At 58.3% G+C, this 27,473-nt stretch overlaps 1 protein-coding gene across 1 annotated transcript; it reads left to right on the top strand.

The window, feature by feature from the left end:
- Window positions 1–26,109, top strand: VDR (vitamin D receptor). Its single transcript, XM_074164902.1, has 9 exons — window positions 1–64; window positions 1,686–1,836; window positions 10,292–10,422; window positions 21,191–21,375; window positions 22,193–22,316; window positions 22,656–22,827; window positions 23,335–23,486; window positions 24,263–24,379; window positions 25,850–26,109. Exons 1-9 carry the CDS (start codon window positions 1–3, stop codon window positions 26,107–26,109), a joined length of 1,356 nt encoding a protein of 451 aa, XP_074021003.1.
- The last annotated feature ends 1,364 nt before the right edge of the window (window positions 26,110–27,473 follow it).

Here is a 27,473-nt window from a genome sequence, read left to right on the forward strand (position 1 = left end):
ATGTCCCAGCTCCAGAGTTCCTGGGAAATGCACCAGCAGAGCGTGGCGTATCTTCCGGATCCAGGTAAAGGATAACCCTCCCGGGCAGAAAACCTTCTCCTGGGGGTCTGTCTTTTCCTGGGAACCGACTTGACTCCCCTCTAAAGGAGCTGGAAGCCTTGGCTGTGCTCAGTTTTGGGTGAAACCAAGATGGGGGAGAACTCCAAGCTCCCGGCGTCGCTCTGGGAGCTCTGCATCCCGGGGGCATCGCTTGCCGGCCGTGGCAGAGCCGCTTTTCCCTGGCCGGGGGTCAAGGGGGGGTCCAGGCTTGATTGGGATCGAGCCGTCGCCGTCGGGTAGAGCTACAGGGAGATTTTCACTGAATTTCACTGAATTTTTTAGAGTTGGAAGGGACCCTAAAGATCATCTAGTCCAACTCCCCTGCCGAAGCAGGATTGCCCAGAGCATGTCAGAGCATTTTAAATGGTAGGGTTGTCCTCTTGCTTTTTTTTTTTTTTTTTTCTTTTCTGAACTCTTTTTTGCTCCAATCTCTCCCTCCGGAGCTACCGAGTGACCGATAAAGAGTATTTTACAGGGGACCATCCCAGCATCAGCCAAAAGCCTTCCAAAAGCAGCCCAGACCCAGCTGGGCGGCAGCTTCTGCAGTTGCCTCTTGAGGAAACATTTAGCCCTACCTAAAACAATAAAAAGCTCTCAAATCAGCTTAAAATTTCTCACCCTGAGAGAAGGGGTAACTCTGTCCTGCGTGGGGGGGGAGGGAAACTGAGGCACGGGAAGTGCCGGGAACTCACAGGGTGAGGGGAGGGATGAGCACAGCCCGTCCTGCCCGAGGAAAACCGCACCTCGGTGTGTGATTTGCCACCGGGAAAACCTTCTTTTCCTTATTTCCTTTATTTTCCCGGCGCTTTTAGCTACTCGGGCAGCTAGATTTCTCCCAGCGGCGACGGTAAACCGGGGAAAAGTCTAATTAAAAGCTCGGTTTTAATATTCATTTCTGCCTTAGGAGCGCTATTTCCTCCCTCCCTTGTTTACGTCCCCGCCGAGGGTTATTATTTTGGTTTTAAACGGCGTTCGGGATTTTTCTCGCTGGCGGGAACGTGCCGGTGCCGCTTCCTCCCCGTGCGTGGTGGTGGAGGGGGGGTTGGAAATTCTGCGGCCGGGTGGAGTGACCTCCTTCCCTGCGGTTTTACCAGCAATTCTGGTCCTTTCGAGGCTTTCTGCAAACAAACATGAAGGAGTCGGGGGCGGGGGAGGAGGGGACGGCGGGGGGGGAACACCACCACCACTGCTGCCGCCCCCCCACACCACCTCCAGGTTTGGGATGGGTGATGGGGAATCCTCTCGTCGACGCACAGGGTGTTCTGGGGTGGGTTTAAGGCTGGGGTCGGGGGGGGGGGGGGGGGGACGGGAAAAGAAGGGGGGGGACCAGAAGCGGGGGGGGACCAGTCCTGGTTTTCCTGGGTGCCAACGTGTCCGGGTACTAAAAACAAGCTACAACCTGCTTTTTGGTGCTGTTGGTGCCCAGAGCCCAAGGGCACGCAGAAGTTTCTCTTGCCAAACCGCGTGGAAGCCAAGGAGAAAGGCTTTATTTGCATCTGATTTGCTTTTTTTTTTAAAAAAAAAAAAAAAAAAAAAACCCGTAACAGCTTTACACGATAAACACCTGGCTCTCTCTGCCCTCCCAGACATGGAGACCGTGGCCGCCAGCACATCGCTGCCCGACCCGGCCGCCGACTTCGACAGGAACGTGCCCCGCATCTGTGGCGTCTGTGGGGACCGAGCCACCGGCTTCCACTTCAACGCCATGACCTGCGAGGGCTGCAAGGGCTTCTTCAGGTGAGCGAGGGGCTCTGGGGAGGAGGAATCACAGAATCACAGACTGGTTTGGGTTGGAAGGGATCTTAAAGATCATTGAGTTCCAACCCCCTGCCCTGGGCAGGGACACCTCCCACCAGCCCAGGTTGCTCCAAGCCCCATCCAACCTGGCCTTGAACCCCTCCAGGGATGGGGCAGCCACAGCTTCTCTGGGCAACCTGGGCCAGGCTCTCACCACCCTCACAGCAAAGAAGTTCCTCCTGAGATCTCAGCTCAATCTCCCCTCTTTCAGGTTAAAACCCTTCCCCCTCCTCCTATAGCCACAATCCCCAAACACCATCCCTGGAGGGATCTAAAAGCCGGTGCTGAGGGACATGGGGCAGTGGTGGGTTGATGGTTGGTCTTGATGAACTTCAAGGTCCCCTCCAACCCAGGGAAGTGGTGGAATCGCCATAGAATCCCAGAACGTTTTGGGTTGGAAGGGACCTTAAAGCTCACCCAGTTCCATCCCTTCTAGTGGCTGGGACATCTTCAATGAGACCAGGTTGCTCCAAGCCCCCTCCAACCTGGCCTTGAACCCCTCCAGGGATGGGGCAGCCACAGCTTCTCTGGGCAACCTGGGCCAGACTCTCACCACCCTCACACCAAAGAAGTTCTTCCCCACATCTCAGCTCCATCTCCCCTCTTTCAGGGTCAAACCCTTCCCCCTCGTCCCATCGCTCCCCTGCCTGATCCAGAGTCCCTCCCCAGCTTTCCTGGAGCCCCTTTAGGTACTGGAAGGGGCTCCAAGGTCTCCCCGGAGCCTTCTCTTCTCCAGGCTGAACCCCCCCAACTCTCTCAGCCTGTCCTCCCAGCAGAGGGGCTCCAGCCCTCCCAGCATCTCCGGGGCCTCCTCTGGCCCCGCTCCAACAACTCCATGTCCTTGGGATGTTGGTGGCCCCAGAGCTGGAGGCAGCACTGGGGGGGGGGTCTCCCCAGAGCGGAGCAGAGGGGCAGAATCCCCCCCCCTCACCCTGCTGGCCACGGGGCTGGGGATGCAGCCCAGGATGTGGGGGGGTCTTTCTGGGCTTCTGTGGAGCTTCTTACCCCCCCAACACCCCCAAGTCCTTCTCCTCAGGGCTGCTCCCAGGCCGTTCTCTGCCCAACCTGGATTTGTGCTTGCGTATTGGAATCTTATTCCCTAACCAAGGATCCTGAGGAGCGGCGACGGGATCCTCGGGGTGGTGTCTGGCTGCCGTCCCAGTTCCCTGCATCCCTCGGAGCTGGGCTGTGGCTTTGCCGGGGCTGTGCCCGCCTTGCAGACACCCGACGTGCCTGCAGATCTTGATAATGGCCAGACGGCAAACTATTTCCCTTCTTGTGGCACCCGGCTACTGGGAAATAGGTTGTTTTTCCCCGTAGCCGGAGATTTCCATCTGTCTGGGAGCCTCGCAGACCTTCACCTGCTGTATGGGCAGGAGCGTTGGAGCCTCTGGCACGCTACGGGTGGGAAAAATACACCTGAAAACAGCAGCCTTGGAAAACTAAACTGATAACGATGGCCACAAACCTCTTTATTTTTAAGGCAAGCTGCCCCTGACGCTCTGAACGCTTGTCCGTGGGGATGCGTGGGGTCCTCTGCCCATCTGCAGGGGCGGGCACCAAGATTTTTCCAAAATCAGCCACTTTGACTCACAACTCTGGCTTGTGTGTAGTGGGGGGGGGCGGTTAAAGTACTTGTAGGCTGTATATCCAGCTCGCTTGAGGCTTTTTCCCCCGGGTCGGATGGGGGTCTCGAGTGGTCTCAGCGAGGCAGAAACATCCCTGAAAGCTCCCGGGGTCCCCGAGTCTGGGGTTTGGGGGGGTTGTGGATATTTATTAGTGATTTTTTTCCACCCCTGCGCCTGTCGAGGCGCCGCTGAGCCATCCCCGTGGGAGTTCCCCGTGGCTTGCGCCCCGGTGAGAGAATGACTAATTGCTGGTGAAACGAAGGGAGATAACGAGGGACCGGCGTGGGACTGGCGGGGGAAAAGCCTTGCTCAACTATTTCACCCCGTAATGAGCCGCCGGTGGCCCAGGTGGCTGCGGGATTGCGAGCCCCGAAGCCCACGGCTTTAAACCTCGAGCCGGGCTCTTACAACAAGCAGAGCGTGAACTTTGGCAGCGGAGTCAGCGCTCCTCCTCTCGCAGGAATTTCGGGGCCAAACGGGGGTTTTCACATACCGCAGGCTGGTTTCGAAGGGGGCGGCTTTGGAAGCCCGGCCAACCTGAGGGACAACATTTTCCTCAATTAACCGCCGCTAAATGAGTAACTCCTCGTCCAGGTGCTCTCAGGTCTGGTATCCCTGACCCTTCCCCATTCCCGGTGTGGCCGCAGAGGCAACAGTCTGGCTTTTGACCTCCGAAACGGCCGGCGCTGGTTGAAGAACCGTTCTTGGGCGCCATGTGGCTCTTCTTGCTGCTTGCGTTTCCCCGTCCCTCTCGTCACACCGCTGGGGTTGTGCGAGACGTACAAACTGCGGCAGTATTTCTGAGCAGACGTCTTAACGATGTGAAAAGCCCTCATCCTCAGCTAGCCCTTCATGCCCCATATAAAGCCTTTATTTCAATTTCAGGCTTTTACTGCTTTTCTTTTTAAATCTTCTTTTCCGGGCACGTTCTCCCCAAGCCAGGTCTTGGTGCGTTCCCTCTTGCTTACACGGGCTTGTTTACGTGCCGTTTTCAGTCGCTGGATTAATTAATGCTTGCTGCTGGCAGGGTATCGTAACCTTTCTGCGTTAAGGCAGAGCAGCGCTGCCCCGGGAGAGCCTGGACCCCCAAAACTCTCCCAGAACATCTCTGCACCCCTTTGCCAGCGCTGTGGCTTTGAGAACGGGCTGTGCTTGTGTGTGAACGTTGGTTTTCAGCTTCCAGGGACACCTCCCACCAGACCAGGTTGCTCCAAGCCCCCTCCAGCCTGGCCTTGAACCCCTCCAGGGATGGGGCAGCCACAGCTTCTCTGGGCAACCTGGGCCAGGCTCTCACCACCCTCACACCAAAGAAGTTCTTCCCCACATCTCAGCTCCATCTCCCCTCTTTCAGTCTCAAACCCTTCCCCCTCGTCCCATCGCTCCCCTCCCTGATCCAGAGTCCCCCCCCAGCTTTCCTGGAGCCCCTTTAGGGACTGGAAGGGGCTCCAAGGTCTCCCCGGAGCCATCTCTTCTCCAGGCTGAACCCCCCCAACTCTCTCAGCCCCCCCTCCCAGCAGAGGGGCTCCAGCCCTCCCAGCATCTCCGGGGCCTCCTCTGGCCCCGCTCCAACACCTCCGTGTCCTTCTGATGTCCCTGGAGCTGGAGGCAGCACTGCGGGGGTGTCTCCCTCGAGGGGCAGAGACATCCCTTGGTCTCCTCCATGGGCTGGGCTGAGACTGATCCCCGTGTTCCCAGGGCCCTGTAGCAGAGGGATGCAGCAAAATGCAGCCTGAGCTTTGCTGGGGGATCTGGAGGACCTCCTGGTGGGTCTCACCTGCCTTGGGGACGTATCGGCGTGACAAGATTCCCCTGCGCTCATCACCCCCGGGAGGTTCTGGGTTTAATGACCCCATAAAGGGCATTAGGAATTTATTGGCACCTCTGGGTGCTCAGACGGGCACGTAACCCGCAGTACAAACAGGCGTGGGGCAACCTTTGGCCGCTGGCTTCCAAGCCCAGTGTTTACTAATGATGCCAAGGGCAACAGGAGCCTTTTACCGAGCTCTGCTGTTTGCTCAGGAGCTCTTAAAAAGCAGCTAAGCCAGCATAATTTATCCCACTCTGTCTCGGCCAAAGCCTCCAGGGTTTCTCTGGTCCCTTCTACGGTCCCGGTTTTCCCCTCGGTGTGATGACACGGGGCGTTAATCGCTTGGAAGAGCGCCGGGTGTTTCAAAACCTCTCAAGTCCCCACCCATCCTGTCTGCATCTCCCACTCCTGCCATCCTCCCCCGTTCTTCACCCTCTTCTATATGAAACTTTTAAAATAAATCCATCCTAAGGGGTCTCTAAAGCTATTTCGGGGCAAGGTGTGGTTGTCTGGAGGGTTTCTGGGGGATGGAGTTGGTAGGATTTGGGGGAGAAGATCCATCCATCCTGTCTGCATCCCTGCATCTCCCTCTCCTGCCATCCTCCCCTTGTTCTTTGCCCTCTTCTATGTGGAACTTTTAAAATAAATCCATCCTAGGTGTCTCTAAAGCTATTTTGGGGCAAGGTGTGGTTGTCTGGAGGATTCCTGGGGTCAAACTGGGGGATGGAGCTGGTAGGATTTGGGGGAGAAGATCCATCCATCTTGTCTGCATCCCTGCATCTCCCTCTCCTGCCATCCTCCCCCCGTTCTTCACCATCTTCTATGTGAGAATTTTAAAACAGATCCATCCTAGGGGTCTCTAAAGCTATTTTGGGGCAAGGTGTGGTTGTCTGGAGGGTTCCTGGGGTCAAACTAGGGGTTGGAGCTGGTAGGATTTGGGGGAGAAGATCCAAAACGTGTCTCAGCTCTGCTCCTGGCCTTGCCTTGGCTGTCATTGTACCGAGGGGCTTCCCTGGGCGGCTGTGGGGGTGTAACGGGGGAGAAATGGGATTATTCTCCTCCGGAGGGTTTGGGATGGCTCTTCCAGGTGGTTCTTCTGCAGCCTTTGGTGACAAAAGCCCTCCTTGTGTCTTCTCCACGTGGTGGGCAATGGAGGGGCCGTGCCAGGAAGGTCACCACGGGGTCTGGTTATGAGCGGGGCAGTTTCCAGGGAGCAGCATTTCCCGGGGGCTGCGAATGGGAAAGTCGTGGGTACGGAGAGTCCCATTTTGCTACTAAAAAACCTCAGAAGGGGTCAACTCTGGAGATCGGGGAAGGGGAAGGACGGAGCCCGGCACTAACACCCGCCACGTGGTGCAGGTCTGGGCCCTGGGGCTGCAATCCACCATCTGGCTTTTGTGTAACTTCACGTTTCTGATGACTTTAAAAGCCGTGTCACGGAGGCGCTGGGCTTCGCTGGTTCCCCGGGGGTGCTCGTGGGGGGGTGAGGGGGGGCCATCGGGCACGTGTCTGCCGAGGATGGAGCTCTTTGCTGTCAGGGGGTGGTTAATGAATCAGGGTTTCTGGCTTCATGGAGTGGTTGGAGTGGGAAGGGACCTCTGGAGATCATCTCCCCCCAACCCCCGGCCAGAGCAGGTCCCACCCGGAGCAGGTTGGATTCATCCAGGGGGGGTTTGGAATCTCTCCGGAGCAGGAGACCCCACACCCTCTCTGGGCAGCCTCTTCCAGGGCTCTGCCACCCTCACGGGAGAGAAGTTCCTCCTCGTGTTCAGATGGAACTTCCCGTCTCCCAGTTTGTGCCTGTTGCCCCGTCACTGGGCACCACTGGGAAGAGTCTGGCCCCATTCTCTGGCCCCCCCCACCCTTTAGCTATTGCTCAGCATTGATGAGACCCCCCCTCAGCCTTCTCTTCTCCAGCTGAACAGCCCCAGGTCCCTCAGCCTTTCGCCAGCAGAGAGATGCTCCAGCCCCTCATCATCCTCGCAGCCCCCGCTGGACTCTCCCCAGCAGTTCCCAGTCCTTCTTGAACTGGGGGAGCCCAGAACTGGTCCCAGTCTCCATCTGGGGCCTCCCCAGGGCAGAGCAGAGTGTGTGTGTGGGTGACCTCCCTCCATACGTTGGCCACCCCAGGAGACCTTCTTGGCCACAGGGGCACATAGTTGGCCCGTGGGCAACCTGTTGTCCCCCAGGGCTCCCAGTTCCCTCTCTCAGAGCTGGTTTCCAGCAGGTCCTTAGCACACCTTGGCCACAAGGGCACGTTGCTGGCCCGTGGGCAACCAACCTGTTGTCCCCCAGGACTCCCAGGGTTTGCGGGGCTGGATTTAGGCAAACCCCAGTCCTGGCTGTGGCTGGGTCCCTGGGGCCAGGTAAATCCAGAGGGGCTTTTTGTGCCCCCGTGAGTGATGGACGTGGCCCCTCCGTGCTTGGCCATACTCGATTTGCACGTGGCCGGGGCTTACGTTGGGGACCCCCCCCTGCCATGGGGACCCTGACCCTATTTCCCCCCACCGCCACCAGGTAAAGCCACCCTGTCCCCGGAGCCCGTCCACCCCCGGTGTCCCTGCCCCTGTTTGTTCCCGACGCGGGGAGGGATCTCGTTATTTTTAACCTTCGGCAGCCGGCCTGGGCCACTTAAATGAGCCTTGAAATGGCCGGTTCAGGAGCTTTATAAAAATACACCGGAGCCAGACGGCGTGAGCTCCCGCTGGGGAGGGGTGGGGGGGGGGGGAGTTCCTCGTAGCCCGGGGGCCGCTGGCCCTTTGGGCAGAGAAGCGGCTTCTTAGAAAAACCCTCTATTGTGCCCTGTTGTTGGAATAAACTGCAATTTTCATACCAAACCCGTAATGTTGGCTTGCCAGGGACATCTTTTCCCTGCCCCAGGGCCTCGAATCTCTCCCTCTGGCTTTGTTTTTGCATTCCCCGGGCTTGGGGAGGGACAGGGGGGGGGGAAAGGATGAGCCGTCTGCCTTGTGTGTGTGTGTGTCCCATCCTCAAAAACAGAGTCCATCACTAAAACTGGGAGATTTGGGGGCATTTGGTTGCAAATCCTGATTTCCCCCGGAGCTGAGCAACATTTATCCCCGTTCCTGGGAGCATCGAGGTCCTGCTGGAAGGGGGAAACCCCAGTTGCTGGGGGAAACAGGAATTTCTCCCGGTAAGGCAGGTTACGGAGGGCTCTTCCTCCCCCCCCCTTATTAATTTTCCTAAATGCATTTATTCATCGGGGAGGTGAAGGGAGAGTAAAGCCTCTGTGTTTACATCTCCCTTTCTAAAATAGCCTCTAATTGCAGGCTACGTGCCGCTCGGCTCCGCAGCCCGGGAACAGATTTTATATTTATATCCTAAAAGCACAGGCTCGGGGCCGGTCCTGGGCTGGGGAGGAGCAGGGGGGGGGGCCACATCATTTGGAGCACCCCCGGCTCGGTTCATTTTATTCCTAGAAAAGCAATTTTTATTATTTTTTTTTTCCTAGCAGGAGACTTTTTCTCAAAAACAGCATTAACTTGGCGGCCGATTTCTCGCTGTGATACCCCAATTCCCTCTTTCCTCCGCTGCTTTTCCCTCCGAACACCTTCATTTGGATTTTCCAGCCCGGAAACTCCCCAGGGTTTGGTTTTTCCTCTTCGTTTGAAGTGAGCGGCGCCTTCAGAAATCGTTGTAAATCCGGTGAGAAGCTTCGCTCGCTGATGGCGGAGCCGCCGGTAACTTTTTTTTTCCCAAAAGGAAAAACCATGGTATTTCCCAAAAGTAGAGGAGAAACGGCCCTTGATGGAGCATCTCAGCCCTGAGTTCGTGCAGGATGATCGTCGAATCGTCGAATTGTCTGGGTTGGAAGGGACCTTTAAGATCATGGAGTCCAACCATCAACCTAACTCTGATAAAAACCATCACGTCGTGTTTCTAAGCACCACGTCCACCCATCTGTTCAACACCTCCAGGGATGGTGACTCCACCACTTCTCTGGGCAGCCCCTTCCAAGGCTTATAATAACCCTTTCCGGGTAAAAAATTTCCCTAATATCCAATCTGAACCTCCCCCGGAGCAACTTGAGGCCGTTTCCTCTCGTTCTTTGGGAGAAGAGACCGACCCCCCCTCTGCTACACCCTCCTTTCAGGGAGTTGTAGAGAGCGAGAAGGTCTCCCCTCAGCCCCCTTTTCTCCAGGTTGAACCCCCCCAGCTCCCTCAGCCGCTCCTCACAAGACTTACGAGGAAAGGCTGAGGGACTTGGGGCTTTTGAGTCTGGAGAAGAGAAGACTGAGGGGGGGGATCTGATCAACGCCTAGAAATACTTAAAGGGGGGGGGTCAGGAGGATGGGGCCAGGCTTTTTCCAGTGGTGCCCAGTGACAGGACAAGAGGAAACGGGCACAAACTGGGACATAAGAAGTTGGGACATAAGAAGTTCCACCTAAACATGAGGAGGAACTTCTTCACTTTGAGGGTGGCAGAGCCCTGGGAGAGGCTGCCCAGAGAGGTGGTGGGGTCTCCTTCTCTGGAGACATTCCAAACCCCCCCTGGATGAATCCAACCTGCTCTGGGTGGGACCTGCTCTGGCCGGGGGGGGTTGGACTGGATGATCTCCAGAGGTCCCTTCCCACCCCATAGCATTCTGTGATTCTGTGGTTCAAAACACCCCTTTGAAAGCCAGAAAGGGGGTTAACCTGTGGTTGAACCCCTGGGCAGTCTCCTTGTCAGAAGTTCTGCTTTTCCGTGCCGTCCAACAACACCCAAACCTGGAAGATGTTGGTTCACCCAACCATGTGCAGCCTCTCCAACATGCTCTCCTCGAGCAACCATCTGAAATGTTTCCAGCACCCTCTTAGGGATCTCTCTCCACCAGTTTGCCCTCTGGAGACCTGGATTTGTGCTTCCATCCCCTCCCCGTGCTTGGAGAACCTTCTTGCACGGCCAAAACGGTGTTGATTTGACCCCCCAAAACGTTTTTTTTTTTCCTCTCCCCAGGAGAAGCATGAAGAGGAAAGCCATGTTCACGTGCCCTTTCAACGGTGACTGCAAGATCACCAAGGACAACCGGCGGCACTGCCAGGCCTGTCGGCTGAAGCGCTGCGTGGACATCGGCATGATGAAGGAGTGTGAGTACCGCCGGGGTGGTGGTGGTGGTGGTGGTGGTGGGTGGGATGTCCCTTTGTCCTTCTCAATGAGCCTCAAACCCCCGTGGAGCCCTCACCGCCCCGAGGAACGGAAGGGGACCCGAAGGGCAGGGGGACGGGGTGGGTAATGATTGCGAGGAGCTCGTTTAATGATTGTTCCCGCGGCGGTTGACGATGCGGGGAGTTGGTTTTACCAGAATCGAGTGGTTTTACTGGCTTTTGGTGGTGGTGGTGGTGGTGGTGGTGGGGCACCAGCTTCGGGAGAGCATCCGGGGCTGTTTCTCATTAACTCCTGGGCTGGGGGGGGGGGGGCATTGAATGAATTTACTCCCGTCCTGCCCCGGCAAAGCCACCGTCCTCCCTGTACCCAAGCAGGGAGAGTGGAAGGAGCTTCCCCGCAGGGTCAGTCATTCCCTAAATGACAATTCCCTAATTCCCTATAGGGAATAAATAATTCCCTAAATTCCCTAAAAAGCTGTCATTTCTCTCTGCCACGTATTTTTTTTGGGGGGGCCCTAGTTCTCGCCCACCCCATACCCCGGGGTCCATCCAGCCGGCCACGTGCGCAGCCGAGACTTGAGTAAATAGCAGAGGGAGGCAAAGCCGTTTTTAACCCAATCCAAACACCCCGATGCCGTCCAAATATTTATTTTCCTTCGCCTATATTTATAGATAAGCAGCTTTTAAAAATAAAAAATCTGGTTGGCAGGCTTCTTCCTACGTCCCCACGCTTTCCACGTCCCAAGTTTTCAAGAGGAAGGCTGGTGCCTGCGGAGCGTTCAAACCAAAATAACAGCCTTCTGCTGGGGGGGGCGGGGGGGGAGACGCTGCAGACAAGGACGTCGTGATTGATGGACCTGAAAAATTTGGCAGACGTGGCGAGCGGAGAGCAAACAGCCTCCCGTGTCACAGGGTACCACCGAAAGCCACCGGAAAAAGCAGAACCTGCAGGTGTTCGTTTGCAGGGAAAAAAAAAAAAAAAAAAAGAAAAAAAAGCCTAATTTTCCAGTTGTCCCCAAGATGGAGCAGATCCCTAATGAAGAAAAGATCCTCGGATCTTATTCTTTTAAACCAGCGTCCGTCTCCCGTGAAAAGGGAGAAATCCACCCTGTGTACCCATGTTTTGGGTGAGGACGAGCATGTGTGAGCCCACGGCAGCCAGTCAGCGCGGTCCATTTAACGTAGCCGTTGCTAACGAGGGAAATGTGTTGACTTGCACCGGTTAATTACCCGGGAAGGGCCGGAAAATTCAGCGGCAGCGATGAATGGGGCGTTTGCACCCCAGGCGGGGTCAAGTCCCAGGGATGTGTTGGGTTCAAGGAATGTTCCGGGTCCCAGGGATGTGCTGGGTTCAGGGGATGTTCCAGGTCCCGGGGATGTTCCAGGTCCCAGGGATGTGCCGAGGTCCTGGGATGCGCTGGGTCCCAGGGCTGTGCTGGGTCCCAGGGCTGTTCCAGGTCTCAGGGATATTCTAGGTCCCAGGGATGAGCTGGGTACCCGGGATGAGCTGGGTCCAAGGGTTGTGCTGAGTCCCAGGGATGTGTTGGGTCCCAGGGATGTTCCAGATCCCAGGGATGTGTCAGGGTTCCAGGGATGGGATGTGGTAGGTCCCAGGGATGTTCCAGATCCCAGAGATGTGTCAGGGTTCCAGGGATGGGATGTGGCAGGTCCCAGGGATGTTCTGGGTCCCAGGGATGTTCCAGATCCCAGGGATGTGTCAGGGTTCCAGGGATGGGATGTGGCAGGTCCCAGGGATGTTCTGGGTCCCAGGGATGTTCCAGATCCCAGGGATGTGTCAGGGTTCCAGGGATGGGATGTGGCAGGTCCCAGGGATGTTCTGGGTCCCAGGGATGTTCCGGGTCCCAGGGATGTGTCAGGGTTCCAGGGATGGGATGTGGCAGGTCCCAGGGATGTGTTGGGTCCCAGGGATGTTCCAGATCCCAGGGATGTGTCAGGGTTCCAGGGATGGGATGTGGCAGGTCCCAGGGATGTTCTGGGTCCCAGGGATGTTCCAGATCCCAGGGATGTGTCAGGGTTCCAGGGATGGGATGTGGCAGGTCCCAGGGATGTTCTGGGTCCCAGGGATGTTCCAGATCCCAGGGATGTGTCAGGGTTCCAGGGATGGGATGTGGCAGGTCCCAGGGATGTTCTGGGTCCCAGGGATGTTCTGGGTCCCAGGGATGTGTCAGGGTTCCAGGGATGGGATGTGGCAGGTCCCAGGGATGTTCTGGGTCCCAGGGATGTTCCGGGTCCCAGGGATGTGTCAGGGTTCCAGGGATGGGATGTGGCAGGTCCCAGGGATGTTCTGGGTCCCAGGGATGTTCCAGATCCCAGGGATGTCCACCCTCTCCGCAGGAGTTAAGTTGTAAACCACCTCGTTAGCAAACTGTTACTGCATTAACAAAACTTAACCTAAGGAGACTAAAAATAGCCACCCCACGGACTTTGCTGCTGGTTAAATGAAGGGGAACGAGGTGTGCTGCTGTTATTTTTAGGTCGGATCAGGGATCTTGAAGCTCTCGAGGGGGGTTTGTGTCTTCCCCAGGCTGTCGTTGAAGGGTGAGGAGGAGCCCCATGGGCAAGGCTCGGCCAGTTTGGCCCCGCGGCCGGTGGGGTCTGAGTCGGAAGCAGAAATGAGGGAGTGGGATGGGGATAGAGAGGAGGAGGAGGAAGAGGAGGAGGAGGAGGAAGGGGGCAGGGCCTCCTACCTGCGTTAACTGGGGGTCTGGTGCAGGCAGACCCTTCTCCATCCCCGGAGCGTGGGGTGGTTGGGTGGCCTGGATGATTTTAGACGTCATCTCCAGCCCCAAACCACACAAGGCTGAGACCTGCGGCCGTGCTGAGGGTCCCTTCCCCACCACGGGGGCTCTCCCGCGGACCAGACGCCGCGGTGACGGGCTGGAGGCACAAACAAGGAAGGGACGGCATGTATTGAAAACTCACGGAGAGCAAAATCCCTGAGCCACCGGCGCTCCCCGGGGAGCTTGGGACAGCCGTGGGACGGCCACTGTCCCGTAGGAGGTGGGACAGGAGGAGGTAGAGGCTGGAGGGAAGCCGAGGTTACGGCCGTGGGGCAGGATTTACAGCCCCCGCCGGCAGCGCCTGGGTTCCCCCCACGCCGTCCGCAGCCAACGTTAGCAAATAGTTGTGGTTTTCCTGCGCCTGCCTTTATCTGCGCGGGGTAAAGCGCAGGGCAAGCGTGCGGGGCTGGCCATCGGCGGGACAGAAATCCACCTCCCAGCCCCGGCACCGGAATTCGGGACTGCTCCTTTTTGCCCCTTTCCGGAGCGGTTTCCCTTCGGATGGCTCCAAGGAGGGCAAATCTCCAGCCCAGGGATGCTCTGGGTGCCCTTTCCACTTGCCGCTGTTTTTTCCTAGGGTGGTTTCTTAGCATGAATGTGCTTTAAAACAGGGAAAAGGGTTGGTTGCTGGACTGTCCTGCCTGCTCTGGCGCTGTTTTGGGTGGCAAAATGCTGAAGCGAGCCCTTCTGCCCTGCAAAATTGCCTTTTGCCAACTGCCTGGAGCTCAGGAAGGGATGTCCATCCCTTGGGGCCGGGATGGACCAGCCTTTAGATGGACCCGGGCTCCGCAGCCGCCCGTAACCTTTGGGGGATTCCCCTCTCAGCGTCTCTGCCCCTTCTCCCCCAACATTTAAGGGGTCTCCAGCATGTTCACGCGGGGACAGGGGACAGGTCATCTGTCCCGCAGGGTCCAAAGATGTTGCTGCAAAGCAGGGAGATAAATCAGGCACCCCCAAATCGAGCGGCCGGAGGGACCCACGGGCTCCCCGGGGCCGCAAGGCTCTCACGACACTGAATTTATTCCTTCCCCATCTCCTTATTTGCTGCTGGGGGATTTCTTTTGGTGCTTGTCGCGGTGCCAGGTGGCCGGGAATCAGTGACTCCCCTTGGGAGGGTCCCCAGATGTGCCCCAGGGCGGGATGTCCCTCTGTGGCCAGGTCCTCGGCCATCGATGGAGGTGGTTGGAGCCCAACTCCCTCCCCGGAGCCACAGCAAGGTTTAGGGCTTCCCTGGGGTCAGCGCCCCATGGATTTTCTCTCCCCTTTTCCAAGGAAAAGGATCTGGTCGTTGTCACAAGCCGGTGATGCTCAGCATCCTCCCCACGAGGCTCCATTTTATGATCTCAGCGCTGAAAATCCCCAAAGGGGAGGAGTGAAAAAAAAAAAACCAAAACAACAACCCACACCAAACCATCACTTTTGAGCAGAAACTGGAAGGAGATGGCCCGGAGAGAAGGGAATTTCCCAAAGGGGTCAGGAGAGGAGCAGAGATGCTCGGGGGGAGCTGGCGGGGTGGGACGGTGGGAGGAGGATGAGGAGGGAGGTGGCTCTTTCCGGCTCTCCCCCGCTTCCCCGAACAGGCGGTGAGACTCGAAGCAAAAAGAATTCCCCGCTGCCCCAAACGTCTTATTCCCCGGCCCCGGGAGCCACCGCTCGGTGTCGTTGTGCGACGCCGACACCGGAGACCGGCCGAGAGGGAGGGAAGAGCTGTGGCCATCCAGGAAAATGTCACTTGGTGGCCACCAGCGTTGACAGGGTGGCCAGGAAGCATCTCCGCTCCCCACGGGCTCGAAGCACACGCTATAAACGTAATTAGCCTCTGTAATTAGCTCAGGCTTGAAAGCCGGCAAAGGCTGAGCAGCTGGAAAACCCTCACAGCATCACAGAAGGATATGGGGTGGGAAGGGACCTCTGGAGTCATCTGCCCCCAACCCCCGGCCACAGCAGGGTCACCCAGAGCAGGTTGGATTCATCCAGGGGGGGTTTGGAATCTCTCCGGAGCAGGAGACCCCACACCCTCTCTGGGCAGCCTCTTCCAGGGCTCTGCCACCCTCACGGGAGAGAAGTTCCTCCTCGTGTCCAGATGGAACTGTCTCCCAGTTTGTGCCCGTTGCCCCTTGTCCTGTCACTGGGCACCACTGGGAAGAGTCTGGCCCCATCCTCTTGCCCCCCCCCACCCTTTAGCTATTGCTCAGCATCGATGAGACCCCCCCTCAGCCTTCTCTTCTGCAGCTGAACAGCCCCAGGTCCCTCAGCCTTTCCCCAGCAGAGAGATGCTCCAGCCCCTCATCATCCTCGCAGCCCCCGCTGGACTCTCCCCAGCAGTTCCCAGTCCTTCTTGAACTGGGGAGCCCAGAACTGGTCCCAGTCTCCATCTGGGGCCTCCCCAGGGCAGAGCGGAGTGTGTGTGGGGGTGACCTCCCTCCATACGTTGGCCACCCCAGGAGACCTTCTTGGCCACAGGGGCACATTGCTGGTCCGTGGGCAACCTGTTGTCCCCCAGGGCTCCCAGTTCCCTCTCTCAGAGCTGGTTTCCAGCAGGTCCTTAGCACACCTTGGCCACAAGGGCACGTTGCTGGCCCGTGGGCAACCAACCTGTTGTCCCCCAGGACTCCCAGGGTTTGCGGGGCTGGATTTAGGCAAACCCCAGTCCTGGCTGTGGCTGGGTCCCTGGGGCCAGATGAAGGTCGCAGGTGGGGTTTGGGGCAGGTCAGCGGGGAAGAAAGGTGCAGTTTTGGGGTGAATTAGGCTGCTGGGAATAATGAAAAAAGGCTTTAAAGGGAGCATCCCGGGTATTGCTTGGGGCAGAGTGGCTGGAGCTGCCTGGCAGAGAAGGACCTGGGGGTGTTGGTCGACTGTGGGCTGAACACGAGCCAGCAGTGTGCCCAGGTGGCCAAGAAGGCCACCAGCATCCTGGCCTGTATCAGGAACAACGTGGTGAGCGGGACTCGGGAGGTGATGGTCTCCCTGGACTGGGCACTGGGGAGGCCCGACCTTGAGGGCTGTGGCCAGTTTTGGGCCCCTTCCCACAAAAAAGACATTGAGGGGCTGGAGCGGGTCCAGAGAAGGGCAATGGAGCTGGTGAGGGGTCTGGAAAAGGAGAAGGGTCTGGAGAATCAAGGAGAAGGGGATGAAGCCCAAGGAGGAGGGTCTGGAGCCCAAGGAGAAGGGGCTGGAGAATAAGGAGAAGAGTTTGGAGAAGAAGGAGAAGGGGCTGGAGAATAAGGAGAAGAGTTTGGAGAAGAAGGAGAAGGGGCTGGAGAATCAAGGAGAAGGGGATGAAGCCCAAGGAGAAGGGTCTGGAGAAGAAGGAGAAGGGGCTGGAGAATCAAGGAGAAGGGGATGAAGCCCAAGGAGAAGGGTCTGGAGAAGAAGGAGAAGGGGCTGGAGAATAAGGAGAAGAGTTTGGAGAAGAAGGAGAAGGGGCTGGAGAATCAAGGAGAAGGGGATGAAGCCCAAGGAGAAGGGTCTGGAGAAGAAGGAGAAGGGGCTGGAGAAGAAGGAGAAGGGGCTGGAGAAGAAGAAGGGCCTGGAGAACTTGTGAGGAGCAGCTGAGGGAGCTGGGGGTGTTCAGCCTGGAGAAAAGGGGACTGAGGGGAGACCTTCTCTCTCTCTACAGCTCCCTGAAAGGAGGGTGTAGCCACGGGGGGTCGGTCTCTTCTCCCAAGGAACAGGCGATGGGACAAGAGGAAACAGCCTCGAGTTGCTCCAGGGGAGGTTCAGGTTGGATATTGGAAAGAATTTTTACACGGAAGGGGTTGTGAAGCCTTGGAATGGGCTGCCCAGGGAAGTGGTTGAGGCACCATCCCTGGAGGTGTTCAAAAGATGGGTTGACACGGTGCTGGGGGACACGGTTTAGTGACGTTTTGGTTTGTTTGGTTTTTTTTTTGTCAGAGTTCGGTTGATGGTTGGACTAGATGATCTTGAAGCTCCCTTCCAACCTAGACGATTCGATGATTCTATTTACTGTGGGCACCGGCGCGGGGCGATCCCGGCCATCCCTGGCAGCGGAGCGGGGTCGCAACGCCCTGCTCGGGGGCTGATTCCCAGCCTCCACGTTTGTGCCTCTTCCCTGAAGCTTATTAAGCTGCTTCTTTATTTTTTATTTTATATTTTTTTTTTATCTTGGTCCTTCTCCGGCCGTGAATGGCCCCAAAGCGGCTCCTGTTTCTCCAACCCTCGCCTTCTGTCCCGGGGTTGGGGGGAACAACCACGGGGCTTTTTGCACCCCTGGAGGGTGGCTCCAAACTCTCAACGCACGTTTCAAGCCTCTTATTCCCCAAACTCCCATTTTTCCTTTCCGTTTGGCTGCACTTTCCCGGGCAGAGGGAGCGGATCTGCCTTTTCCCTGCCCCACACCATCCTCTTCCCAGCCCCTGGTTTTTGGCCGGGGTCAGGGTTGTCTCCTCGGCCGCTGCCCTGGGCTGTGGCTTTCCCTTGTGGTGTCTCGCACAGAGGGCCAGCGTCTGTCTGGGAGCCCTGGGCCGACCTTCTCTCGGCCTCCGCACAGATTTGGGGTCAGGGCAGCCCACAAAGGCTCGGCCACGGTGCTGGTGGTGCCAGGAGCCCGTGGTGGGACATCTCCGGCTCAGCCATAGGGAGGAGATCGGGTCTAGGGCGTGAGAGGGGATCTTGAGCAGAAGGTGAAGGTGTGGAGCTGCTTCCCCATCCCGTATCCCCCTCTGGTGCGGAATTCCACGGCTCCCTATTCCCCCTCAAAGCAGGATATCCCCCTCCAGGCAGGCGGGGAGGTGGTGGGCAGCATCTCTCCTTCCCTGAGCGCAATTTGCCGAATCCTTTCCCCCAGGACTTTGAGGTTGGGCAGGGAATGGATGGAGAGGAGCCCTGAGGAGAAGGGCTCGGGGGTGTTGGAGGTGAGAACCTCCACAGGAGCCCAGAAAGCCCCCCCCACACCCTGGGCTGCATCCCCAGCAGGGCGAGGGGGGGGATTCTGCCCCTCTGCTCCGCTCTGGGGAGACACCCCCCCCAGTGCTGCCTCCAGCTCTGGGGCCACCAACATCCCAAGGACATGGACCCGTCGGAGCGGGGCCAGAGGAGGCCCCGGAGATGCTGGGAGGGCTGGAGCCCCTCTGCTGGGAGGACAGGCTGAGAGAGTTGGGGGGGTTCAGCCTGGAGAAGAGAAGGCTCCGGGGAGACCTTGGAGCCCCTTCCAGTCCCTAAAGGGGCTCCAGGAAAGCTGGGGAGGGACTCTGGATGAGGGAGGGGAGCGATGGGACAAGGGGGAAGGGTTTGAGACTGAAAGAGGGGAGATTGAGCTGAGATGTGGGGAAGAACTTCTTTGCTGTGAGGGTGGTGAGAGCCTGGCCCAGGTTGCCCAGAGAAGCTGTGGCTGCCCCATCCCTGGAGGGGTTCAAGGCCAGGTTGGAGGGGGCTTGGAGCAACCTGGTCTGGTGGGAGGTGTCCCTGCCCAGGGCAGGGGGTGGCACTGGGGGGGGCTTTGGGGTCCCTTCCCACCCAAACCAGTCTATGATTCTATGATTTATCTGATTGTTTGAACACTTTTGGAGCTTCCTTTGGGTTTTAATCTCCTGTGAGCTCCAGCAAGTCTTATCAGAGCATTAAACACCAAACCCAGGACCTGGTGGCCAGAGCCACCACCGGTTTGTGTCCCCATCGCTGGCAGTTTGGCAACGGATTCGATTCACTCGCAGGGTCTGAGCTTTGCTGGGTGCAGGCACCTGCAATAATCCCTTCCGAAGCCCCGACACTTGGGACCAAAGCCTTTGACCGTGGCCAAGCCCTCAGCTCTTCGCCCCATCCTCATCTCCAGCCCCACAGGGCTCTTTCCCCATGGATTCCGCTTCATCTATGAACAGTTTCTCCTCTCCCACGCAGCGCCCGGGTGGAACTGATGCTTTTTTTGATAAGAATTGGGTACAGGAGATGTCAAAATCCTCATTTTTCTCCCCGAGCAGCGGCGCTGAGCTGGCCGTAACCTGCTGCTGGTGGGAGCGACCTTTTGGCCGGTCGTTCCCCTGTGCCTCCGAGATCTTCAAGTCCCCGCCGAGGTTGTGCAAGTTCGAAAATGTATTGGAAAAACACCCTGGGCTAAAGGTGGCAGCCGGGAGCGGGGACTGCAGACGGTTCCTTGCCTCCGGCACCGTCACCGGTGGCTCCCACCGCCCTTCGCCAACCTCTTGGCCCAAATTCCACCTTGGCTCGAGCCTTTCTGGGACCCGAGGCCAGCAGAAAGCTGCCTTCTCATCAGATAACGTGCTTTAAATGACCGGTTGAAGGGCTAAGAACGTCTTGAGGAATGGGCTCTGCTATTTTTTTTTGCTGCGGTCGGTGCGTATTAACGAGCTTTGGGGAACGCGTGACTCTGTTACGAAGCTGCCCCGGGAGATCCGCGCAGCTCCTTGGTGCTTTTCTTCTCTCTTTCAACCCTCTGAGGCCCCTCGGGTCTTTAAGCTCTTTTTATAAAGGTAAGATTTGAGCCCAAATTGCCTGCGGATGGTCCCCTTCCCTAAATAAATGGGAGAAGCCGTGCGTATCACCTTGGAGTCCAACCTTTGGCCACCTTGGTCACCCAAAACACAAGCCATAAACACCCAACCCTTGGAGGATGGGTGTGGGCTGCTCCCCAGAGCTTGGGGTCTGGACAAGGGGATGGAGTTGCACCCTCAGTTGGCAGAGGACAGTGGTTTGGGTAGGATGTTGATCTGCTGGAGGGTGAGAAGGCTCTACAGAGGGGTCTGGACAGGCTGGAGTGATGGGATGAGGCCAAGGGTGTGAGGTTCAACCAGGCCAAGTGTCCCACCAACCCCATGGATGCTCCAGACTGGGGGAAGAGCAGCTGGAAAAGGACCTGGGTGTGTTGGTCACCACCCGGCTGAAGATGAGACAACAGCATGCCCAGGTGGCCAAGAAGGCCACCAGCACCCTGGCCTGTATCAGGAAGAGTGTGGCCAGCAGCATGGGGGCAGTGATGGTCCCCCTGGACTGGGCACTGGGGAGGTCCCACCTCGAGGGCTGGGTCCAGTTTTGGGCTCCTTATGACAAAAAAAGGACATTGAGGGGGCTGGAGCGAGTCCAGAGAAGGGCAACAGAGCTGGTGAGGGGCCTGGAGAAGAAGGAGAAGGGGCTGGAGAACTAACGAGAAGGGGCTGGAGAACTTGTGAGGAGCAGCTGAGGGAGCTGGGGGTGTTCAGCCTGGAGAAAAAGGGGCTGAGGGGAGACCTTCTCGCTCTCTGCAACTCCCTGAAAGGAGGATGGAGCCAGGGGGGGTCGGTCTCTTCTCCCAAAGAATGAGAGGAAACGGCCTCAAGTTGCTCCGGGGGGGGGGTTTGGATGGGTATTGGGAACAATTTTGTCACTAAAAGGGTTGTCCCCCATTGGAAGAGGCTGCCCAGGGCAGGGGTGGAGTCACCATCCCCGGAGGGATCTAAAAGCCGGGCTTGGGGATACGGGTCAGTGATGGTTTTGGTCAGCATTGGGTTGATGGTTGGACTCCATGATCCCAAAGGTCCCTTCCAACCTGGGCAATTCCACAATTCTGTGATTGATGCTATGTCTATATGTCCCTTGAGCTTAAAAATCCCTGCGATGCCGCAGAAGCCCTGCTGGCCACTGGCCGCTGCAGCCTGGTAGCCGGCCACGGGGGTTGAGCGGTGCCACCATCGGGCTCCCTCTGTTGTCAGGAGCCGAGAGCGACACCGGGGCCGGATGAACCCGCTGCCTCTGGTGGGATGAGGATTTTCTTTCACCCCGAAGCAGGGAGCAGACGTGTGTCAGCACCGACGTGTCCTTATCGCACCCAATCCTTGCCTAAACGCACCCAAACGGGCTATAAATTGTCCTGGTTTTGCCGTGGGAAGCCGTGACCCGGCAGTTGAGGACAGGAGAGGGATGTGGGTTGAGGCAGGTTTAATAATTAGTTAACGAGGTGCTGGGGATTCCCATTTCTGAGGCTTTCCCCGTCCCCGCAGTCATCCTGACGGACGAGGAGGTCCAGAGGAAGCGGGAGATGATCCTGAAGCGCAAGGAGGAGGAAGCCCTCAAGGAGAGCCTGAAGCCCAAACTCTCGGAGGAGCAGCAGAAAGTCATCGACGTCCTCCTGGAGGCTCATCACAAAACCTACGACCCCACCTACGCCGATTTCACCAAATTTCGGGTAGGTCCAGGTGGGACCCAGCGGTTCCTGCCCGCATGCGCCAAACCCGTCTCACCTCACCGCTTCTCGTTAGGGAGGAGCTAATTATCCCAGTGCAAAATGCAACGTGCGCTGGTAGCCCAGAAAGCCAACCCCATCCTGGGCCGCATCAAGAGAAGCGTGGCCAGCAGGTCACGGGAGGTGATTCTACCCCTCTGCTCTGCGCTCATGAGACCCCACCTGGAATACCGTGTCCAGCTTTGGAGTCCTCAGTGCGGGAAGGACGTGGACCTGTTGGAACGGGTCCAGCGGAGGGCCACGAAGATGATCGGAGGGATGGAGCACCTCCCTTATGAAGACAGGCTGAGAGAGCTGGGGTTGTTCAGCCTGGAGAAGAGAAGGCTCCGGGGAGACCTCAGAGCAGCCTTCCAATATCTGAAGGGAGCCTCCAGGAGAGCTGGAGAGGGACTCTCTGTCGGGAGATGTAGTGACAGGACGAGGGGTAACGGTTTTAAATTGGAAGAGGGGAGATGGAGATTAGATATTAGGAGGAAATTCTTTCCTGTGAGGGTGGTGAGGCACTGGAACAGGTTGCCCAGGGAAGTTGTGGATGCCCCATCCCTGGAAGTGTTCAAGGCCAGGCTGGATGGGGCTTGGAGCAACCTGCTCTAGTGGAGGTGTCCCTGCCCAGGGCAGGGGGGTTGGAACTCGATGATCTTTAAGGTCCCTTCCAACTCTAACCATTCTACGATTCTATGAAAAACCCTGTCGAGGCTGTTGGCAGGAGGCAAAGGGCTGCCACCAAATGGCTGTCCTCACCTCCTGCTCTCTCCTCCAGCCCCCCGTGAGGAGCAGCGCCGGCAGCAGGGAGGCAGCAAGGTCCTCCTCCATCCTCACCCAGGACCTGTCTTCAGAGGACTCCAGCGACCTCTTCGGCTCCGACGCCTTCAGCACGTTTCCAGGTACCACCCCCGCCCCTAGAAAATGCCTAAATTACCTAAATCTGGCCGTTCAGCTCTTTTTTTTTTTTCTTTTTTTTTTTTGACCTCTTCTGGGGAAACTTATCGAAGCGTAAGACCCTCCCGGGGGGGCTTTTTGCCAGCAAAAAGCAGGAAGTTCTTGGCTGGAGGGTGGTCCCCGCAGAGCCCTGTGTGTCTGAGCCCTCCGGGGTGGCCAAGAGGAATGTGAAGGTGACACTGGGCTGTGTCATCGCTGCTCTGGCATCGCGCCCCCCCCCCCCCTTTCACCCGCGACGTCTTGCCTATGTCGAGGTACCCTCTGACCGTCTCCCCTCTCCCCAGAGTCCGTGGAGCCCCAGATGTTTTCGAACCTGGTCCTCTCCGAGGAGAACGAGGAGAGCTCCTCCATGAACATCGACTTCTCCCACCTCTCCATGCTCCCGCACTTGGCCGACCTGGTCAGCTACAGCATCCAGAAGGTGATCGGCTTTGCCAAAATGATCCCGGGGTTCAGGTGAGACCGTTTGCTCCCAGATCCCACGGCCGCGGCGTGTTTCCGACCCTCGGGAATCCCCTCTTCCCCTTCACAGCCAGGTCGTTTTTTTTTCTCTCTTTCATCTTCACAGCTCTCCCCGGGGCTTTCTTCCCTTCCCAGGTCTGTTCCTAACTTCCCTGTCTCCTTTCCTTCCTGGGCTTCCTCCTCTCCTGTCCCTACCCCGTTTCACCCAGACTCTTGTCAGCCAAACGCTTGAGCTCCTGAGATGCTGGAGGCCGTGAGAGTGGTCCCCATCCTGGTTTGTGAAGGGACCTCCAGGGTTAATCCCTGGAGTTAATTCCTCTGATGAACATAAATACCCGCTGCTTAATCACGTAGAAACCCGGGGTGCAGGAGAAGCTGGGGTTCCCCCAGTGAAGGGATGGGGTTACTGGCGGAGAACCGGGCACCTGGGTGGCCGGTTTCTGTCCCTTTTACTCCCCGGAGGGGTCTCACCTTCACCCCTTTTCCCCCCTCCTTGGCCAGGGACCTGACAGCGGAGGACCAGATTGCCCTGCTGAAATCCAGCGCCATCGAGGTGATCATGCTGCGCTCCAACCAGTCCTTCACGCTGGAGGACATGACCTGGACCTGCGGCAGCAACGACTTCAAGTACAGGGTCAGCGACGTCACCCAAGGTAAAGGGCAACCTCTTCCTTCCCGCGGGCTACGGAATGTCACCCCCGCCCGAAACTCAGAGGCAAAAATGTAGCTCGACCAGGGCAAGTGCAGGGTCCTGCCCCTTGGGGAGGAATCACCCCCCAAACCAGTACAGGTTGGGGGTGACCTACTGGAAACCAGCTCTGAGAGAGCGACCTGGGAGCCCTGGTGGGACAACAGGTTGCCCACGGGCCAGCAATATGTGCCCAAGAAGGCCAATGGTCTCCTGGCGTGGAGGGAGGTCACCCCCCACCTCTGCTCTGCCCTGGGGAGGCCCCAGCTGGAGACTGGGACCAGTTCTGGGCCCCCCCAGTTCAAGAAGGACTGGAAACTGCTCAAGAGTCCAGCGGAGGCTGCGAGGATGATGAGGGGCTGGAGCATCTCTCTGCTGGGGAAAGGCTGAGGGACCTGGGGCTGTTCAGCTGGAGAAGAGAAGGCTGAGGGGGGGTCTCATCGATGCTGAGCAATAGGTAAAGGGCGGGGGGGCAAGAGGATGGGGCCAGACTCTTCCCAGTGGTGCCCAGTGATGGGGCAACAGGCACAAACTGGGACACGGGAAGTTCCATCTGAACACGAGGAGGAACTTCTCTCCCATGAGGGTGGCAGAGCCCTGGAAGAGGCTGCCCAGAGAGGTGGTGGGGTCTTCTGCTCCGGAGATGTTCAAACCCCGAGCTCCACGTGTGTCCGTTGGCCGTGGGACCTGGAACACCTTGTTCCAGAGCAGCCTGTGCTAAATGTCCCCTTCTCTTCCCAGCTGGCCACAGCATGGACCTGCTCGAGCCGCTCGTTAAATTCCAGGTTGGCTTGAAGAAGCTGAACCTTCACGAAGAAGAGCACGTGCTCCTCATGGCCATCTGCATCCTGTCCCCAGGTAGGAGGACACTCGTCCCCCGGCGTCAAAACCTGCTGGGTTTGGGCTGCCAAACGCCCACGTTAGCCCTTGGCTACTGCGGTGTTTTCTGTCTCCCCCAAAACCCCACCGAGCCCGGGGCAGCCACCACGACCCGATGCACCCCTGGGGACCACCACGGGTGGCTCTCGCTTGGGCAGGGGTGAAGGAGATGAAGGTCTTACGGTCGGAACAAGCCATAACGATTTATTGCTGTTTAGATAATTATACCATCACCCGGAATTCCATCACCCGACCCCTCCCCACCCAGGAAGGGGAATCAGGGAAAACAAAGAGGGCTGAAATATAAATAGATTTAATAGGATAAGACTAAATAATTAACATTTATAACACTAAAGAAGCAGTATTGATCCCGATTCCAATGTGCCGGCGATGTGCCCTGGCAGCCCAGAAAGCCCCCCAGCCCCTGGGCTGCACCCCCAGCCCCCATGGCCAGCAGGGCGAGGGGGGGGATTCTGCCCCTCTGCTCCGCTCTGGGGAGACACCCCCCCCCAGTGATGCCTCCAGCTCTGGGGCCACCAACATCCCAAGGACACGGAGCTGTTGGAGCGGGGCCAGAGGAGGCCCCGGAGATGCTGGGAGGGCTGGAGCCCCTCTGCTGGGAGGGGGGGCTGAGAGAGTTGGGGGGGGTTCAGCCTGGAGAAGAGAAGGCTCCGGGGAGACCTTGGAGCCCCTTCCAGTCCCTAAAGGGGCTCCAGGAAAGCTGGGGAGGGACTCTGGATCAGGGAGGGGAGCGATGGGACGAGGGGGAAGGGTTTGACCCTGAAAGAGGGGAGATTGAGCTGAGATCTGGGGAAGAACTTCTTTGGTGTGAGGGTGGTGAGAGCCTGGCCCAGGTTGCCCAGAGAAGCTGTGGCTGCCCCATCCCTGGAGGGGTTCAAGGCCAGGTTGGAGGGGGCTTGGGGCAACCTGGTCTCATTGAAGATGTCCCAGCCACTAGAAGGGATGGAACTGGGTGAGCTTGAAGGTCCCTTCCAACCCAAAACGTTCTGGGATTCTATGGCGATTCCACCACCTCCCTGGGTTGGAGGGGACCTTTAAGGTCATCAAGACCAACCATCAACCCACCACTGCCCCATGTCCCTCAGCACCGGCTTTTAGATCCCTCCAGGGATGGTGTTTGGGGAGTGGAGCCACAGGATGAGGGGGAAGGGTTTTAACCTGAAAGAGGGGAGATTGAGGTGAGATCTCAGGAGGAACTTCTTTGGTGTGAGGGTGGTGAGAGCCTGGCCCAGGTTGCCCAGAGAAGCTGTGGCTGCCCCATCCCTGGAGGGGTTCAAGGCCAGGTTGGAGGGGGCTTGGAGCAACCTGTTCTGGTGGGAGGTGTCCCTGCCCAGGGCAGGGGGTGGCACTGGGTGAGCTTTAAGGTCCCTTCCCACCCAAACCATTCCATGATTCTATGAATCACCCTATCTCCCTGCTATCCCCCAGATCGCCCCGGCGTGCAGGACACCTCGCTGGTGGAATCTCTCCAGGATCACCTCTCGGAGATCCTCCAGACCTACATCCGTTGCCGGCACCCTCCTCCCGGCAGCCGCCTCCTCTACGCCAAGATGATCCAGAAGTTGGCCGACCTGCGAAGCCTCAACGAGGAGCACTCCAAGCAGTACCGCTGCCTCTCCTTCCAGCCCGAGCACAGCATGCAGCTCACCCCCCTGGTCCTCGAGGTTTTCGGCAACGAGATCTCCTGACTCCCGCCGGCGCCCTCCCATCACCCCACCAGTACCACCAGTAAAGGGATAAACCCAGCCAGGTTTTTCCTCCCCAGCTTCGAGGGAGAAATATCCCCCCCCGCAGCAGGAGTTTTGGACCTAAACCCTCGGGTTTCACACTACTTTGGGCTCCTCAGCCCCAGCGGCTGAGGTCGGACAGACCCAAATCCCTGCGGTTTCCCCCCCAAAATCCCCGCACCGCCACGAGAGCTGATTTAGCCCTTTTTTTCTGGATGGTTTTTTGGGGCCTGGCTGCCTCGAATCCCGACTTTCTTCACCCAAAAAAACCGGGGCTGCTTGGAAAGAGAAGGTGTTTTGGGGAGGGGGGGACACGGATGGACTCGGGGCGTTCCTGAGCCCTTGCTTTTCTGCTCCCTGCCGAAAATCTCCAAAAATGGGTCTTTTACCCCCTCCCCCCCCCCAGTTTTAAAACGGGAGACACCGGTTGGATCGAACCCGCAGGACGTGTCCCCAGCTCAAACCAGTCCCGTGGGACTGGGATGGGGCCGTGTCCGTCTGTCCCCCCCCTCCCCGAGGGGGGGAATTTCGGGCCGGAGAGGGGGGGGATTTGCCTTCCCCACGCTCCTGCCCGCCTTCTGGGGAGCGGGGGGCTCCCGAGCAGGACCCCCACGGCCCCCACAGCCCCTGACGGCGTCGCGGTGACCCGGTGTGGCATTGTCACTTTGCCGTGTCCCGTGTCCCCGGGGTGCCGGAGGCTGCAGCGTGTCCCCGTCCCCCCCGGGGGGATATCGAGGGGGACACGGGGAGCAGGGGGAGGCTCGCCCCCCCCCTCAACCCCCCCCAGGCCCTGGGGTGTCAGGGAGGGGGCCCGGCTCATCCGAATAAAGCTCTGGCTTGTGAACGGCGCCTGGGCTGCTCTTTGGGGGTGTGTGTCCGTCTGTCTGTCCCTGCGGGGTCTGTGTCCCTCCGTCTGTCCCTGCGGGAGCCATGTCCGTCTGTCCGTCCCTGCAGGGTCTGTGTCCCTCCGTCCATCCCTGCGGGAGCCGTGTCCGTCTGTCCATCCCTGCGGGAGCTGTGTCCATCTGTCCATCCCTGCAGGAGCTGTGTCTGTCTGTCCGTCCCTGCAGGGTCTGTGTCCCTCCGTCCATCCCTGCGGGAGCTGTGTCCGTCTGTCCATCCCTGCGGGGTCCATGTCCGTCTGTCCGTCCCTGCAGGGTCTGTGTCCCTCTGTCCATCCCTGCGGGAGCCGTGTCCGTCTGTCCATCCCTGCAGGAGTTGTGTCCGTCTGTCCGTCCCTGCGGAGTCTGTGTCCCTCCGTCCATCCCTGCGGGGGCCGTGTCCCTCTGTCCGTGGGGAGACCAGGCAGTCCCTGTGCGCTCGTA

This window comes from Numenius arquata, chromosome 29 (genome assembly GCF_964106895.1).
Source record: "Numenius arquata chromosome 29, bNumArq3.hap1.1, whole genome shotgun sequence".
Lineage (NCBI taxonomy): Eukaryota > Metazoa > Chordata > Aves > Charadriiformes > Scolopacidae > Numenius > Numenius arquata.